The sequence below is a fragment of the Stigmatopora nigra genome, chromosome 14, assembly GCF_051989575.1.
Source record: "Stigmatopora nigra isolate UIUO_SnigA chromosome 14, RoL_Snig_1.1, whole genome shotgun sequence".
NCBI lineage: Eukaryota > Metazoa > Chordata > Actinopteri > Syngnathiformes > Syngnathidae > Stigmatopora > Stigmatopora nigra.
Genome location: NC_135521.1, coordinates 883,793 through 901,149, shown reverse-complemented (window position 1 = coordinate 901,149; position 17,357 = coordinate 883,793). Strand labels below are relative to the sequence as shown.

Sequence of the window (17,357 nt, the reverse complement as noted above, 5' to 3'; positions counted from 1 at the left end):
ATGTGAAAACATGATACTACTCTAAAGCCACTTGGAAATCCCAGGCTGGAAACAAACTACACAAGGTGACACGATACACATTCCAAATTATTCTAACAGTTTGACTGCAAAGAAATCCTACTGATTAGTGCAACATATTTGAACATTTCACTCACCAAAGTGGACATCTGGGAACAAAGTCCTGATATGTGCTTATTTTCAGTTGGCATATCAGCATCAGCTCCATCCACACTCACTAGACTTGGACTCATGCCCATACTCTTCATGTCACTTTTTCTGGAGTCCATGGTCCTACACACTTCGTAATTGTACACGTGCGGCAACGTTCCCGTGCCCAAAGTATCCGAGTACCGTGGCGGGTAATACGGAATGACGGGGAGGTTGGAGTGGTACAGGATGCGGGACTGTCTCCAACGGTATACTTTGACGGAGATGATGAGGATCAAGCAGACGATAAAAAGGAAGGAGACCACAGCCAAAGCTAAGACCAGGTAGAAAGTCAGCTTGTCGTTGTACTCTTTGTCGTGCGCATTAAATTCGGTGAACTCTGAGAGCACTTCAGGGAAGCTGTCAGCCACCGCCACGTTGACGACGACCGTCGCGGAGCGAGAGGGGTGCCCATTGTCCTCCACCACAACTGTCAGTCTCTGCTTGATGGCGTCCTTATCGGTCACTTGGCGAACTGTTCTAATTTCTCCATTGTGGAGGCCCACCTCGAATAGTGCCCTGTCCGAGGCTTTGTGTACTTTGTAGGAGAGCCAGGCATTCTGGCCAGAGTCCACGTCCACGGCCACCACTTTGGTCACCAGGTAGCCTGTGTCCGCCGAGCGGGGGACCATTTCGGCCAGGACCGAGCCTCCCGTCTGGACTGGGTATAGGACCTGAGGCCCATTGTCATTGACGTCCCGGATAAGGAGGGTCATGCTCACGTTGCTGCTCAGTGGAGGGGAGCCTCCATCCTGAGCACGGACCACCAAGTCCAGCTGTTTCATTTGTTCGTAGTCGAACGATCGGATTGCACTAAGAACACCAGTTTCTGAATTCAAGGAAACAAAGGTTGAAATTGGACTGCCACTAATCTGAGTGTCTTCTAATAGATAGGATATTCTGGCATTCTGATTGGTATCTGCATCCCGGGCAGTGACAGCAAATATGGAAACACCGGGAGAATTATTCTCGGCCACATAAGCCGTGTAAATACTTTTGTCAAATGCGGGTGCATTGTCATTTACATCAGAAATTTTTAGGTTTAACTTTGTGGAGCTTGAAAGAGGAGGCGTTCCAAAATCAGTAGCTGTAATTGTTATGTTGTATTCTGAGATTGATTCTCTATCCAAGCTTTGATCTGATATTAAATTATAATAGTTGGTGAGAGATGGCTCAACTTTAAAGGGAATTTTGCCTTCAATGGAACATTTAATTTGTCCATTTCTCTCAGAATCTGCATCTTTTATGTTTAGAATTGCAATTGTTGTTCCAGAAGGTGAGTCCTCAGACAGTGGACTTGAGAAGGATTTAATATTAATGACTGGTGCATTGTCATTGACGTCAATAACGTCAAATATAACCTTACTGGTTCCAGTCAACCCACCCTGATCTTTTGCTTGCACCCTCACTTCATACTTTTGGTTTTCTTCATAGTCTACTTTACCAGAGACATAAATTGTGCCTGTGTGGGGGTCAATATTAAATATGTCTGCTTCACTTCCTTTCATTTTAGACAAACTGTAAGTAATGAGTCCATTTGAACCACTGTCAGCATCCGTTGCATTTACAGTGAGGACACTGGTTCCTTTCACTGCATTTTCCATAATATTTGCCTTATACACTGGCTGCTTAAATATGGGTTCGTTGTCATTGACATCTAAAACATTAATATTTATATTGACAGTACCGGATCTCTGTGGCGTGCCTCCATCCACGGCAATTAATTTTAAAGACAAATGTGGACGCGTCTCTCGATCTAACGGCTTTTGGAGCACCATTTCTACATATTTGCTGCCATCTGGGTTGGCATGCTGATTCAATATAAAGTTTTCATTTGCAGATAGAATATAATTTTGTAATGCATTTTGACCCACATCCTGATCTTCCGCACTCTGCAGAGGAAAGCGCACCCCAATTGCTGCAGATTCACTAATTTCAAATATGAGCGCTTTATCCTTGATAGGAAATGTGGGGGCATGATCGTTCACATCTAAAACCTCCACAATTATTCTATGCAGTTCTAATGGGTTCTCTAAAATGATCTCAAAGCTAAAACTACATGGCGTGACATGTTTACAAAGCTGCTCTCGGTCTATTATGTCATGAACGAGTAGAAGCCCTTTGTCTGCCTTCAGCTCTGCGTACTGGACGTTATCTTCTGTCAGAATTCGGGCCCGCCCTGCAATCAGTCTTTTCACGTCCAAGCCGAGATCTTGAGCCACATTTCCAATCAGTGAGCCCCTTTTCATCTCCTCTGGGATAGTATAACGAATCTGGGCGCTTACCGTGGTGACCAAAGCAAGCAGAAACAAGACCGTGCCGATTTGCCGTCGCCATCCATTAAACAAGCTCCGTGATGACACGTATGAGAGAGGGAGAGCTCCGCGTTCATCCATGATGACAAAAAAAGAAAGCACTGGGCTTGTCCTGTAAATAATCCGTTTTCTAAAGAAAAATCCCTGCTCCGGTTTACAAACAATTCAAGGTGTCGCACAGGCGGTTGTTCTCCCGCACTGACTGCCAACAAAAGACAGAAAATCTTCCCCCGTGCCCCGTCAATACGGAGAAATGCATGACGACAGCAGGCGCACATGAAAATCATATCCAAGCCAACAGCGTCTCTTAGAGTCCAAAATGTGTAAAGACGCCCACTGCATTAAATATAAGTCAAATGCCCTAAAAGGGGCTCCCCAAAACATTCCTTCTTTAATGCACGCGGACTCATGAACTTGGAATTGAGTAAACTCTATGACAGAAATGTGTCGAGCAATAAAACAACAAGAAGAACTGCAAATTCAAATTGAGTAAAAAGGGAGGGGTCGCTGATCTATTTCAAAGGGACTTAACACGCTCATATCACTATTGATTTGTCACTCTAGATTTCCATTTGTAGTATGACAGATGCAAACGTGTATACAGTACTTCATAGATATGGTACTTAAAAAAGGTGCACCAAAAAGAACATGAGTCACTCATTCAGAGTTTATCATCAACATTTTTAATAGGATATTGTTGTTGCAAAACAAAAACGAATGAATCAAAAGTCAGAGGTATTCATCGATATATAGAGTGAGCGTTTTGCACAATATTAAGACATCAACTAAGCAGAGTGACTTACCGTGAATCAAGTCATCTGAAACAAACACAAAAGTGTACTCACTCGTACCATGGACAGCGACAACTTAGAAACGGAACTGTGCGGATATTTGAGTCATTTTTTTTGCTTTTCCAGAAAACTAAAAAACGTGTTGCGGCCTGGTTTTCAAATCACGTCACTTTGGCACCGAAAACGCTTCCGGAGCCACAGGCATTATGGGAAATATTAGTTCACACTCTCGAGATCTTTTACTATCTTGCGACTAGACCACACAGGTATGCCCTGTGATTGGACAGATGTTTGCACGTCAACAAGTGCGTTCTCAAGCAACCACAGAAAACTAAAAGGGCTCAATAAATATTTCGGTCCAGACTAAAGAAGAAGCACACCCTTAGTTTAGTTTTTGCTCATAATGTAATAATAAAAATCAGAAGGAAAATGTCATTCATAGACGATTCAAAAAGAAATGTTCAAAATGTTGTTATCTGCTGTTTGGATTTTTACTTTGAAAGTGAAGCACTGAAAAGTGGTGTGGAAAACGTTTTGGTTTTGTAGAACCCCCGGTGACACATGAGTGCAGAAAATTACGATCAGAAAAGGAGGATGATTTAAAAAATTATATCTTATGACTCACCAATGTCGACATGTGTGAGCGATTTCCTGACATCTGCTTGTTCTCATACGACACATCAGCATCAGATTCATCCACATTCACTAAACTTGGACACATATTCTTCATGTCACTTTTCCTGGAGTCCATGGTCCTGCACACCTCGTAATTGTACACGTGCGGGAGAGTCCCCGTGCCCAAAGTATCCGAGTACCTCGGAGGGTAATATGGAATGACGGGGAGGTTGGAGTGGTACAAGATACGGGACTGTCTCCAACGGTACACTTTGACGGAGATGATGAGGATCAAGCAGACTATAAAAAGGAAGGAGACCACGGCCAAAGCCAAGACCAAGTAAAAAGTCAGCTTGTCATTGTACTCCTTGTCGTGGGCATTAAAGTCTGTAAACTCTGATAGCACCTCGGGGAAGCTGTCGGCCACCGCCACATTGACAACCACAGTGGCCGAGCGGGAGGGCTGCCCGTTGTCCTCCACCACCACTGTCAGTCTCTGCTTGACGGCGTCCTTATCGGTCACTTGGCGGACGGTTCGGATTTCTCCATTGTGGAGGCCCACCTCGAAGAGAGCTCTGTCCGAGGCTCTGTGCACTTTATAGGAGAGCCAGGCATTCTGGCCAGAGTCCACGTCCACTGCCACCACTTTGGTCACCAAGTATCCCGCATCCGCCGAACGGGGGACCATTTCGGCCAGCATAGAGCCGCCTGTTTGGACTGGGTAGAGAACCTGAGGCCCATTGTCATTAGTGTCCCTGATGTGGACGGTGACGGTGGCCACGGAAGTCAGTGGAGGGGACCCAGAGTCACGGGCCGTGACGTTGAAGTCAAAAGACTTGATTTGCTCAAAATCAAAGGATTTGATCGCCTGGATGACCCCGCTTTCAGAATTGACCGATACAAAAGAGGACACAGGTACACCGTTAATTTCTTTCTCCTCCAGGAAGTAAGCCACTCGTGCGTTTTGACCCCAGTCCGCATCACTTGCGCTGACCGTGAAAATGGAAAAACCGGGAGAGTTGTTCTCGGGGACTGTCTTACTGTATTCTGACGCATGAAATTTGGGGGCATTGTCATTCACATCAGCTATTTTGACGTTGATCATTTGATTACTCGATAAAGGGGGAGAGCCTTGGTCTTGGACGGTTATTGTAACATTGTATTCAGGGATACTTTCTCTGTCTAAGAAGTTTTCAGTCACAATGGTGTAGTAGCCACTAAGTGAAGACTCGATTTTAAAAGGGACGTCGTCAGGGCTAATGGAGCATTTGATGACGCCATTTCCCTCAGAGTCTTCATCACTCACAGTAAGAACCGCAAGAGTTGTACCTGGGGGACTATCCTCAGCAACGGAATGTGATAATGACATCATTTCCATTGAAGGTACATTGTCATTTTCATCAATTACGTTGACAATAACTTTACAAGTATCCGTATATCCCCCATGATCACTCGCCTGAACATTTAATTCATAGCTCTTCGATTTTTCAAAATCTAATACACCAGTCAGTTTAATTTCTCCTGATTTAACATTTATCTCAAAAAGCTGCTTTTCCTCTTTTGTGATATGAGGAATGGAGTAAGTGACGTCTCCATAGAGACCCGCATCAGCATCTTTTGCACTGACAGTTGTGATCAATTTTCCTGCAGCAGAATTTTCTGTAACATCAACCTTATGAACGGGTTGAGTACACACCGGCACGTTATCGTTTGCATCGAGCACGGTGACTTGAATTCTTACAGTTCCTGATCTACGTGGCTCGCCGCCATCTGAAGCAACCAACATGATTGTGTGTGCCTCCTCTTTTTCTCGGTCTAAAGGCTTTTGCAAAACCATTTCGATAACCTTTCTTCCATTTGGATTGTTTTGTATTTCCAATTGAAAATGATCTGATGGCTTTAGGGCATATTTCTGGATGTCATTTATAGCAACATCAGGGTCGGCTGCATTTGCCAGTGAGAATCGAGTTCCCATGGCAGCATTTTCAGTTATTTTCACACCGATTTCAGCCTCTGGGAAGGATGGGCTGTTGTCATTGATGTCCACGACCTCCACAGTTACATGGTAAATTTGGATTGGATTTTCTAAAATGATGTCAAAAGAGAAGCTGCAGGGCGTCGTCTTTCCACACAGCTCCTCTCGGTCGATTCGCTCCTTAATCACCAGGGTGCCTTTGTCTCGCTTCAAATCAACATACTGTCGTCCTCCTTTGGCAATAATACGAGCTTTACCTGCCACGAGTCTGGCCACATCCAAGCCCAAATCCTTGGCGATATTTCCAACAAAGGAGCCCTCCGCTTGTTCCTCCGGTACGGAATAGCGAGCCTGTCCAGTGGCCGTGCGCAGCTCACACAGACAAAGAATGACAAAAAGACTGCCCCACCGTCCTCTAAATGCACGCATCCTCGCTGTATCCATCGTGAATTAAAAAGAAATGGCGATCATCCCTTTAAAACGGGCGCAGGCGATCCTCAATCAATCCAATAAATACAAGAGAAAAGATCTCTCCTCAAATGACGGCTTCTTTCTTGGTATCGAGGCTTTAAAATGAGTCCGAGGGGAGGTTTGCTGCACGTACTAGATTCATTTTGATTCCATCACGCTACAATAGCGTCCCTCAGAGCATTTTCATAGTAGTGCACGTTATTGTCAACGTTCATCCACTTTCTGGACAGCCACAGTAATATATTTATGTTATTGTGAAGCATCTATTCTTTGTTCAAAAGAGAAAATTGTTCAAACATGGATGCCGTGAAAAAAATTGTATTATCCTATAGAAATGTGTCCAATACTTATGAGGTTGGATCAAACAACAAGTCTTGATAAAATTAAACAAAAAGGAATATTTAACTAAGAAAAACTGTTAGGAAGCTGAATGATTTCCAAGCAAGACTATCTAGCACCATGGACAACGACTATAATCATCCTTTGAAAACCTTTTCAAAAGTCATCATAGTGTTGACTTTTCTCATCTTAACTGATCACTGTGTCTAAAACACCTTAACAGCCCACTAAAATACTTCAAGAGACAAACAAGGATTCACACACAAACATCTACATATAGTCAACGTGTGCATACTTGCACACTTTCAGTTAAGTCAGACCAATGTCAACAATGTAAACATATCATCAACATTAAAACAACAAATGAACAATTCATCAAGTATTATTCACTCACCATAGTTGAAATCTGGGAAAGATATCCTGCAAGATGTTTGTTCTCATGTGCTGTTTCAGTCTCAGTTCCATCCACACTCACTAAACTTGGACTCATAGTCTTCATGTCACTTTTCCGAGAGTCCATGGTCCTGCACACCTCGTAATTGTACACGTGCGGGAGAGTACCCGTGCCCAAAGTATCCGAGTAGCGTGGCGGGTAATACGGGATGACGGGCAGGTTTGAATGGTACAGGATGCGGGACTGCCTCCAGCGGTATACTTTCACGGAGATGATGAGGATCAAACAGACGATAAAAAGGAAGGAGACCACGGCCAAAGCCAAAACCAAGTAAAAAGTCAGCTTGTCGTTGTACTCCTTGTCATGCGCATTAAAGTCTGTAAACTCTGATAGCACTTCGGGGAAGCTGTCGGCCACTGCCACGTTGACGACGACCGTGGCGGAGCGAGAGGGCTGCCCATTGTCCTCCACCACTACAGTCAGTCTCTGCTTGACCGCATCTTTATCCGTCACTTGTCGAACGGTTCGGATTTCCCCATTGTGGAGGCCCACCTCAAAGAGCGCCCTATCTGAGGCCCTGTGCACTTTGTATGAGAGCCAGGCGTTTTGGCCAGAGTCCACGTCCACGGCCACCACTTTAGTCACCAGGTAGCCCGCGTCCGCCGAACGTGGCACCATTTCGGCCAGCACCAAGGCACCCGTCTGCACCGGGTAGAGCACCTGAGGCCCGTTGTCGTTGGCATCTTGGATGTGGACGGTGACGGTGGCCACGGAAGTCAGCGTAGGGGACCCGGAGTCACGGGCCGTGATGTTGAAGTCAAATGACTTGATTTGCTCGTAGTCAAAGGATTTGATCGCATGGATAACCCCGCTTTCGGAATTGACCGATACAAAAGAGGACACAGGTACACCATTAATTTCTTTCTCCTCCAGGAAGTAAGCCACTCGAGCATTCTGACCCCAGTCCGCATCACTTGCATGGACCGTGAAGATGGAAAAACCAGGAGAGTTGTTCTCCGGGACTGTCTTACTGTATTCTGACTCCTGAAATTTGGGGTGATTGTCATTCACATCCGTTATTTTTACATTGATCATTTGATTGCTCGATAAAGGTGGAGAGCCTTGGTCTTGGACAATTATCGTCACATTGTATTCAGGGACACTTTCTCTGTCTAGGAAGTTTTCAGTGACCATGGAGTAGTAGCCACTCAGTGAAGACTCAATTTTAAAAGGAACGTCGTCAGGACTAATGGAACATTTGACGATGCCGTTGCCCTCAGAGTCCTCATCATTCACGTTAAAAACCGCAACTGTTGTCCCTGGTTGTGAATCTTCAGGGATGGACTGAGACAATGACATGAACTCAATTGTGGGGACATTGTCATTTTCGTCAATGACCTTGACAATAACTTTACAAGTATCTGTATATCCTCCATGATCACTCACCTGAACATTTAATTCATAAATCTTAATTTTCTCAAAATCCAATTTACCACCAATCGTAATTTCACCAGATTGAGCATCAATATTAAAAAGTTGCTTTTCTTTTTTTGTAATGTGAGGGGTGGAATATGTCACGTCACCATTGAGTCCTGCATCAGCATCTGTTGCACGGACAGTCGAGATCATCGTTCCCACGGGAGAATTTTCTGGCACGTCAACCTTATAAACAGGTTGAGTGCACACCGGCGCGTTATCGTTTGCATCCAGCACGTTGACTTGAATTCTCACCGTCCCGGATCTGTGTGGCTCTCCGCCATCCGAAGCAATCAAAAGGAGTGTGTGAACCTCCTCTTTTTCTCGGTCTAAAGGTTCCCGCAAAACCATTTCAATAACCTTTCTTCCATTTGGATTATTTTGTATTTCTAGTTTAAAATGATCAGAAGGTTTGAGCGTATATTTCTCAATATCATTCATCTCCACATCATCGTCCACTGCATTGGCAAGAGAAAAACGAGTGCCCACTGGAACATTTTCAACGATCTTCATATTAAGTTCAGTCTCTGGGAAGGATGGACTGTTGTCATTGATGTCCACGACCTCCACGGTTACATGGTAAATTTGGATTGGATTTTCTAAAATGATGTCAAAAGAGAAGCTGCAGGGCGTCGTCTTTCCACACAGCTCCTCTCGGTCGATTCGCTCCTTAATCACCAGCGTGCCTTTGTCTCGCTTTAAATCAACATACTGTCGTCCTCCTTTGGCAATAATACGAGCTTTACCTGCCATGAGTCTGGCCACATCCAAGCCCAAATCCTTGGCAATATTTCCAACAAAGGAGCCCTCCGCTTGCTCCTCCGGTACGGAATAGCGAGCCTGTCCAGTGGCCGTGCGCAGCTCGCACAGACAAAGAATGACAAACAGCGTCTCCCATCTTCCTCTGAAAACTCGCATCCTCGCTGTATCCATCGTGAATTAAAAACAAAACGCAATCATTCCTTTAAAACAGGCGCAGGCTATCCTCAATCAAACGAACGAACACAAGAGAAAATGACGCCTTCTTTCTTGGAAGCGAAGCTTTGAATGAGTCTGAGGGGAGGTTTGCTGCACGTACTAGATTCATTTCGATTCTATCACGCTACAATAGCGTCCCTCGGAGCATTTTCTCAGTAGTGCACATTATCGTCAACATTCATCCACTATCTGGACAGCCACAGTAATATATTTATGTTATTGTGAAGCATGTATTCTTTGTTCAAAAGAGAAAATGGATCAGATAGTTATGATGAGGTTGAACCAAACAACAAGTCTTGATAAAATGCAACAAAAAGAAATATTAAAAGTTAGAATGCTGAATGATTTCCATGAAAGCCCTATCTAGCACCATGGACAACGACAACCGTCATCCTTCGAAAACCTTTTCAAAAGTCATAATTAGGTTTAATTTTCTCATCTTAACTGATCACAATGTCTAAAACCCCTTATCAAGCCCACTAAAATACTTCAAAAGATAGGAAAAAATCGGCAGCAAGAAGAAAATTGCATAGGTTCCCAATTCAAATGAATGGAACCGAATAATGAAAAAATATTTTCAACACAGCTTATCTTTGTCAAGGTGCTGGAGCATATACAAGAACTAAACTTATCCAGGATAAAATCCTCGGTGACATACTTGGACGCTTTCAGTCAAGTCAGACCAATGCCAACAATGTAAACTAATCAACATCAAAACAACAACATAGATTGTTTAATATTATTCACTCACCATAGTTGACATCTGGGAAAGATATCCTGCGAGATGTTTGTTCTCATGTGCTGTTTCAGCGTCAGCTCCGTCCACACTCACTAAACTTGGACTCATAGTCTTCATGTCACTTTTCCTAGAGTCCATGGTCCTGCACACCTCATAGTTGTACACGTGCGGGAGAGTACCCGTGCCCAAAGTATCTGAGTACCTCGGTGGGTAATACGGGATGACGGGCAGGTTGGAGTGGTACAGGACGCGGGACTGCCTCCAGCGGTACACTTTGACGGAGATGATGAGGATCAAGCAGACAATGAAGAGAAAGGAGACCACGGCCAAAGCTAAGACTAAGTAGAAAGTTAGCTTGTCATTGTACTCCTTGTCGTGGGTATTAAAGTCTGTAAACTCTGAGAGGACTTCGGGGAAGCTGTCGGCCACCGCCACGTTGACGACAACAGTGGCGGAACGGGAGGGCTGCCCATTGTCCTCCACCACTACAGTCAGTCTCTGCTTGACCGCGTCTTTGTCGGTCACTTGTCGAATAGTTCTAATTTCTCCGTTGTGGAGGCCCACCTCAAAGAGAGCTCTGTCCAAGGCTCTGTGCACTTTGTAGGAGAGCCAGGCATTCTGGCCAGAGTCCACGTCCACTGCCACCACTTTGGTCACCAAGTAGCCCGCATCCGCCGAACGGGGGACCATTTCGGCCAGCACAGAGCCACCCGTCTGGACCGGATAGAGCACCTGGGGCCCGTTGTCGTTGGCATCTTGGATGTGGATGGTGACGGTGGCCACGGAAGTCAGAGGAGGGGACCCGGAATCACGGGCCGTGATGTTGAAGTCAAATGACTTGATTTGCTCGTAGTCAAAGGATTTGATCGCATGGATAACCCCGCTTTCGGAATTGACCGATACAAAAGAGGACACAGGTACACCGTTAATTTCTTTCTCCTCCAGGAAATAAGCCACTCGAGCATTTTGACCCCAGTCTGCATCACTTGCACTGACCGTGAAAATGGAAAAACCAGGAGAGTTGTTCTCTGGGATAGTCTTACTGAATTCTGACGCATGAAATTTGGGGGGATTGTCATTCACATCAGCTATTTTTACATTGACTATTTGATTGGTTGATAAAGGGGGAGAGCCTTGGTCTTGGACGGTTATTGTAACATTGTATTCAGGGACACTTTCTCTGTCTAAAAAGTTTTCAGTCACAATGGTGTAGTACCCACTAAGTGAAGGCTCGATTTTAAAAGGGACGTCGTCAGGGCTAATGGAACATTTGACAACCCCGTTGCCCTCAGAGTCCTCATCATTCACATTAAAGACTGCAACAGTTGTTCCTGGGGGAGAATCCTCAGCAATGGAATGAGATAATGACATCATTTCCATTGACGGTATATTGTCATTTACATCAATTACATTGACAATAACTTTACAAGTATCGATGAAACCTCCGTGGTCACTCGCTTGGACCTTGAATTGAAAGTTCTTCATTTTTTCAAAATCCAATAGCCCTGTTAGCTTAATCTCTCCCGTTTTAAGATCTATACCAAAAAGCTGCTTTTCCCCTTTGGTAATGTGAGGAGTGGAATATGTCACGTCACCATAGAGACCTGCATCAGCATCTGTTGCACGGACAGTCGTGATTAACATTCCCACGGGAGAATTTTCAGGCACATCAACCTTATAAACAGGTTGAGTGCACACCGGCGCGTTATCGTTTGCATCCAGCACGTTGACTTGAATTCTCGCCGTCCCGGATCTATGTGGTTCGCCGCCATCTGAAGCAATTAACAGGAATGTATGAGCCTCTTCTTCCTCTCTGTCTAAAGGTTTCTGTAAAACCATTTCAAGCAAACGTTCACCGTCTGGTTGGTTTTGTATTTCCAATTTAAAATGATCCGACGGTTTGAGTGCATATCTTTGAATATCATTGATAGCAACATCATTGTCCGCTGCATTGGCAAGAGAGAATCGGGTACCCACTGCAGCATTTTCAACAATTTTCATGATAATTTCATTCTGAGGGAAGGATGGGCTGTTGTCATTGATGTCCACGACCTCCACGGTTACATGGTAAATTTGGATTGGATTTTCTAAAATGATGTCAAAAGAGAAGCTGCAGGGCGTCGTCTTTCCACACAGCTCCTCTCGGTCGATTCGCTCCTTAATCACCAGGGTGCCTTTGTCTCGCTTTAAATCAACATACTGCCGTCCTCCTTTGGCAATAATACGAGCTTTACCTGCCACGAGTCTGGCCACATCCAAGCCCAAATCCTTGGCGATATTTCCAACAAAGGAGCCTTCCGCCTGCTCCTCCGGTACGGAATAGCGAGCCTGTCCACTGGCCGTGCGCAGCTCGCACAGACAAAGAATGACAAGCAGCGTCTGCCATCGTCCTCTGAAAACTCGCATCCTTGCTGTATCCATTGTGAATCAAAAACAAAACGCAATCATTCCTTTAAAACAGACGCAGGCGATCCTCAAGCAAGCGAATGAATACAAGAGAAAAGATCTCTCCTCGAATGACGGCTTCTTTCTTGGTATCGAGGCTTTTAAATGAGTCCAAGAGGAGGTTTGCTGCACGCACAATTTTCATTTCGATTCTATGACGCTACAATAGCGTCCCTCAGAGCATTTTCCCAGTAGTGCACGTTATTGTCAACGTTCATCCACTATCTGGACAGCCAGAGTCATATAATTAATTATATGTCATTGTTATGCATGCCCACTGTGTTCAAATGACAAAACGATTAAAACAAGTTAGTATATACAGTGTGCTGTAAGAGGCTTAGGGTCACCCAATAGGCAGCAACACAATTGCTACAAAGTCTTTTGATTCAAATCTGTGGAACTAAATCAAAAGACACCATTCTGAACACAGCCCATCTTGGTTATTATGCTGCAAACTACACTTGCAAGTGACAATGGTGGCAAGGCAGAACCCAACCTAAATTAGTCGGCATTAAATCCAAGGGCACATCCAAAGACAAACAAGGATTAACATACACATTTACTTATAGTCAATGTGCGTACACTTTCACTCAAGTCAGATCAATGTCAACAATGTCAACAAATCATCAACATTAAAACAACAAATGAAAAATTCAACAAATATTATTCACTCACCATAGTTGACATCTGGGAAAGATATCCAGCAAGATGTTTGTTCTCATGTCCTGTTTCAGCCTCAGTTCCATCCACACTCACTAAACTTGGACTCATAGGTTTCATGTCACTTTTTCTGGAGTCCATGGTCCTGCACACCTCGTAGTTGTACACATGCGGGAGAGTACCCGTGCCCAAAGTATCCGAATAGCGTGGCGGGTAATACGGGATGACGGGCAGGTTGGAGTGGCAAAGGATGCGGGACTGTCTCCAGCGGTACACTTTGACGGAGATGATGAGGATCAAGCAGACGATGAAGAGAAAGGAGACCACGGCCAAAGCCAAGACCAAGTAAAAAGTCAGCTTGTCATTGTACTCCTTGTCGTGGGCATTAAAGTCTGTGAACTCAGAGAGCACTTCAGGGAAGCTGTCGGCCACTGCCACATTGACGACCACAGTGGCGGAGCGGGAGGGCTGTCCATTGTCCTCCACCACCACTGTCAGTCTCTGCTTGACCGCGTCTTTATCAGTCACTTGGCGAATGGTTCTAATTTCCCCGTTGTGGAGGCCCACCTCAAAGAGTGCCCTATCTGAGGCCCTGTGCACTTTATAGGAAAGCCAGGCATTCTGGCCAGAGTCCACGTCCACAGCCACTACTTTGGTCACCAGGTAGCCGGTGTCTGCCGAACGGGGGACCATCTCGGCTAGCACCGAGGCACCCGTCTGGACAGGATAGAGGACCTGAGGCCCATTGTCGTTGGCGTCCCGGATGTGGACGGTGACGCTCACGTTGGTACTGAGAGGAGGTGAGCCTCCATCTTGAGCTCGGACAATAAATGTTACTTCTTTGATTTGCTCATAATCGAATGATCGCAGTGCACTGATAATTCCACTTTCTGCATTGACAGAGACAAATTCAGTCATTGGACTTCCTCCGATTTCGCCCTGCTCCAACATGTAGGAGACCCGAGAGTTCTGGTTTTCATCCGCGTCAGTGGCACTCAGCCTTAATAAAGAGTCACTGGGAGAGTTATTTTCTGTGATATGGGTATGATATGAGCTGAGTGGAAAGACAGGTGCGTTGTCGTTTACGTCCGCAACTTTCAAATGAAAAGTCTTTTTGGCGGACAGCGAAGGGGAGCCAGCGTCGGACGCCACAACGGTGATGTTGTAATCTGACACGCGCTCACGATCCAAGTCAGCATCGGTCATCAATGCAAAATAATTTCTCATGTTAGATTTGATCTTAAAGGGAACGCGGCCCTCCAAAGTGCACCTCACGTGAGCATTTTCACCAGAGTCTAAATCTCTTACGTTGATAATACCGACGGTGGTGCCGGCGGGCGAGTCTTCAGATACCGGACTCGTGAAGGACATCACATTAATGATGGGAGAGTTATCATTCATGTCCATCACTTCAATTTCCACTTTGGTGGACTCTGTCAGTCCGCCCTGATCTTTAGCGTCAACCATTAATTCTACTGTCTTATCTTTCTCATAATCCACTTGCTTTATTACAGTGACATGTCCTGTATTCTCATCTATATGAAACAAATCTGCATTTTCTGCATTTGATTTTGAAAATGAGTAGGTTACTTTTCCATATGAACCACTATCTGCGTCAGTCGCATTTACGGACAAAATGTGGGAGCCCAATGGTGCATTTTCAAATAATTTTGCTTTATAGATTGTTTGATTAAAGATGGGAACATTATCATTTGCATCTAAAATATTAATATCAATATTTACTGTACCAGATTTCTGTGGATTTCCACCATCAACGGCTACTAATTTTAAAACGAGTCTCGGCTGTTGTTCTCTGTCCAAGGCTTTCTGGAGCAATATTTCTGGATGTTTTTTCCCTCCAGTATTGGCATGTTGTTTCAAAATAAAATGATCACTTGGTGTTAAAATGTACCTCTGCACGCCATTCACATCCACGTCAGCATCGTGCGCATTTTCTAAAACAAAACGGGATCCAAGTGTAGCAGATTCAATGATTTCAAATTGCAAACGACTGTTTTTGAAGGTGGGGGCGTTGTCATTGACGTCCAAAACCTCGATGGTGACAGGGTGCAATTCCATGGGGTTCTCTAACAAAATCTCGAAGGTGAAGCTGCAGGGCGTCACGTCTCCACACAGCTGCTCTCGATCTATCCTCTCGTGGACCACCAGCAGCCCTTTGTCCGCCCTCAGCTCCGTGTACTGGACGTTCTCCCCCGTCACGATGCGAGCGCGCCCAGAACGGAGCCGTTTCAGATCCAAACCGAGATCCTGTGCCACGTTGCCCACGAGCGAGCCCTTCTTCATCTCCTCCGGGATCGAGTAGCGGATTTGCGCGTCCGTTGCGTTCAGAAAAATACACCAAAAGACAAAGAGGCAGGCCGTGCGAAGCCAACGTCTTCCACTCAAATGATCATCAATCGACTCCATGACAGTATAGCATCAATTCCGAATAAAATAAACTAATTCAGTCCAATGATTCAGCAGTCACATTCGAATTAAATTCGCACTATTTTTGGTGGCGTCGTCCTAGTCAAGATGCCTAGTACGAAATGGCCGAGACGTGGACGAGAGCTGCAGCACATAATACGGCTCGAAAATATTCATTTGCCATGTTATAGCGCCTCTTAGAGGCGTTTCAGTGAAATTAGGCAAGTTGTATTGCAAAATGGAAGAATCAAAATAAATAGCATATGTATGCGAGCAAATATACTTACTATACGAGCACATTATGACAACATCCAAACACGAGAAGCCATGTTTTGGTCTGAAATTCTATTTTGTATACAGTTACCCAAACAGCAGCCAATGCAAGAGAAAAAGAGAAAGTAAAGAGAGAGAGTGAAAGTCAGCATTTGGCTTGGCTGAATTTCAGCACCATGGCCAGAGAAACAGAAAGCGTCGTTCTCGCAATTCAATGCAATGTAATTCTCAGACATGAAGGGGACACACCACTATAATCGTACATCCAAGAAAAATGAGTGCCACAAACTTAGGGGTTGATTATAATGCTACGTGTTGTTTTTGTCAAATAAAACGCAAGTTTTCAAAAAAATATGACAATATCTCAAGGAATTTGCTGGCATAAACAATTTTGCAATAGATGGACCGGACAACACTGTCCTTAGCCAGCCCTGAAGCCGGGCTTACTAGCTTAAAAACACATGACTAGGTTAAATAAAACGAAGAGTCTGATAAAAAAGGAAATGACAATGACATTCACGGTAATGTTGATATGATCACTTTGAAGTCAAGCATCATTCACGCATACGACAAGAAAGAATGATGACATTTCACTTACCAATGTTGACCTTTTCTCGTCAAAATTAACGCGTCAGCACGAGTCCCATCGACAATGGGACTCGTGGCTTGCATATTCTTCATGTTATTTCACATGCAGTCATAATTTAAATATACCTTGCAATTGATTGCTTTAAATAAGCCTCTGACAAAAGTGCATTTTTAAGGCCGGTGCAGCAGCACCGCCAACTGAAACAAAGTAGAACCACACACAAAGCTGGGCTCTAGCATAAATCTCATCGAATGCACTGACCTACTTAGTGAGACATTACCATTGAGCAGGAAATGAGCATCCACATGCAACATCCCCTGCACATATTTACACCATTAAGCCGACACATGGCAACGGCTCGCACCCGTGCGTGCCTGCCTGCGTGCCTTTCCACCTGTCCACCTATTTGCCTACGTTTGTTTGCGTACTCTGTTTGAGCAGGCAGCCTCTAACCCATCATGATAGTGCATTATTAAGGGCAAGTCTGCACAGCAACAGTAGGCAGAGTTATGAATATTCATGGGGCTTATGCTGGAAACACGTCTTCCCAATAGGATGCCTTTTTCTGCATAAGTTAAATGAATGCAAATGGGAATGTACAGTATGCAGTAAGCCTTGTGTAGGAAAGATTCTAAGCTGCATGACCTGATTGATAAACATGTT

At 44.7% G+C, this 17,357-nt stretch overlaps 2 protein-coding genes across 24 annotated transcripts in view; both read right to left on the bottom strand.

Annotated features, from left to right (window-relative positions):
• The window catches only part of LOC144207596 (protocadherin gamma-C5-like), a 128,597-nt gene that overhangs the window by 68,238 nt on the left and 43,002 nt on the right, over window positions 1–17,357 (bottom strand). The window contains exon 1 of one of the 23 annotated variants that reach the window (XM_077733151.1): window positions 13,421–15,959. The exons of 16 other annotated variants lie outside the window; for them this stretch is intronic. In XM_077733151.1, the coding sequence (XP_077589277.1) occupies window positions 13,421–15,832 (2,412 nt within the window). In that variant the 5' untranslated portion in view covers window positions 15,833–15,959. Of the gene's footprint in view, window positions 1–155; window positions 2,801–3,938; window positions 6,354–10,312; window positions 12,859–13,420; window positions 15,960–17,357 lie in introns of those variants that run through there. 6 more of the 23 variants (XM_077733175.1, XM_077733152.1, XM_077733177.1 and 3 more) reach the window with 6 other exon arrangements.
• Window positions 6,697–9,599, bottom strand: LOC144207447 (protocadherin gamma-A4-like). The gene has a single exon (XM_077732926.1). It carries the CDS (start codon window positions 9,514–9,516, stop codon window positions 7,096–7,098), a length of 2,421 nt encoding a protein of 806 aa, XP_077589052.1. The 5' UTR covers window positions 9,517–9,599; the 3' UTR covers window positions 6,697–7,095.

Coding starts and splice junctions, on each gene's coding strand:
- LOC144207447 (XM_077732926.1), bottom strand. CDS start 9,516: ATGGATACAGCGAGGATGCGAGTTTTCAGAGGAAGATGGGAGACGCTG.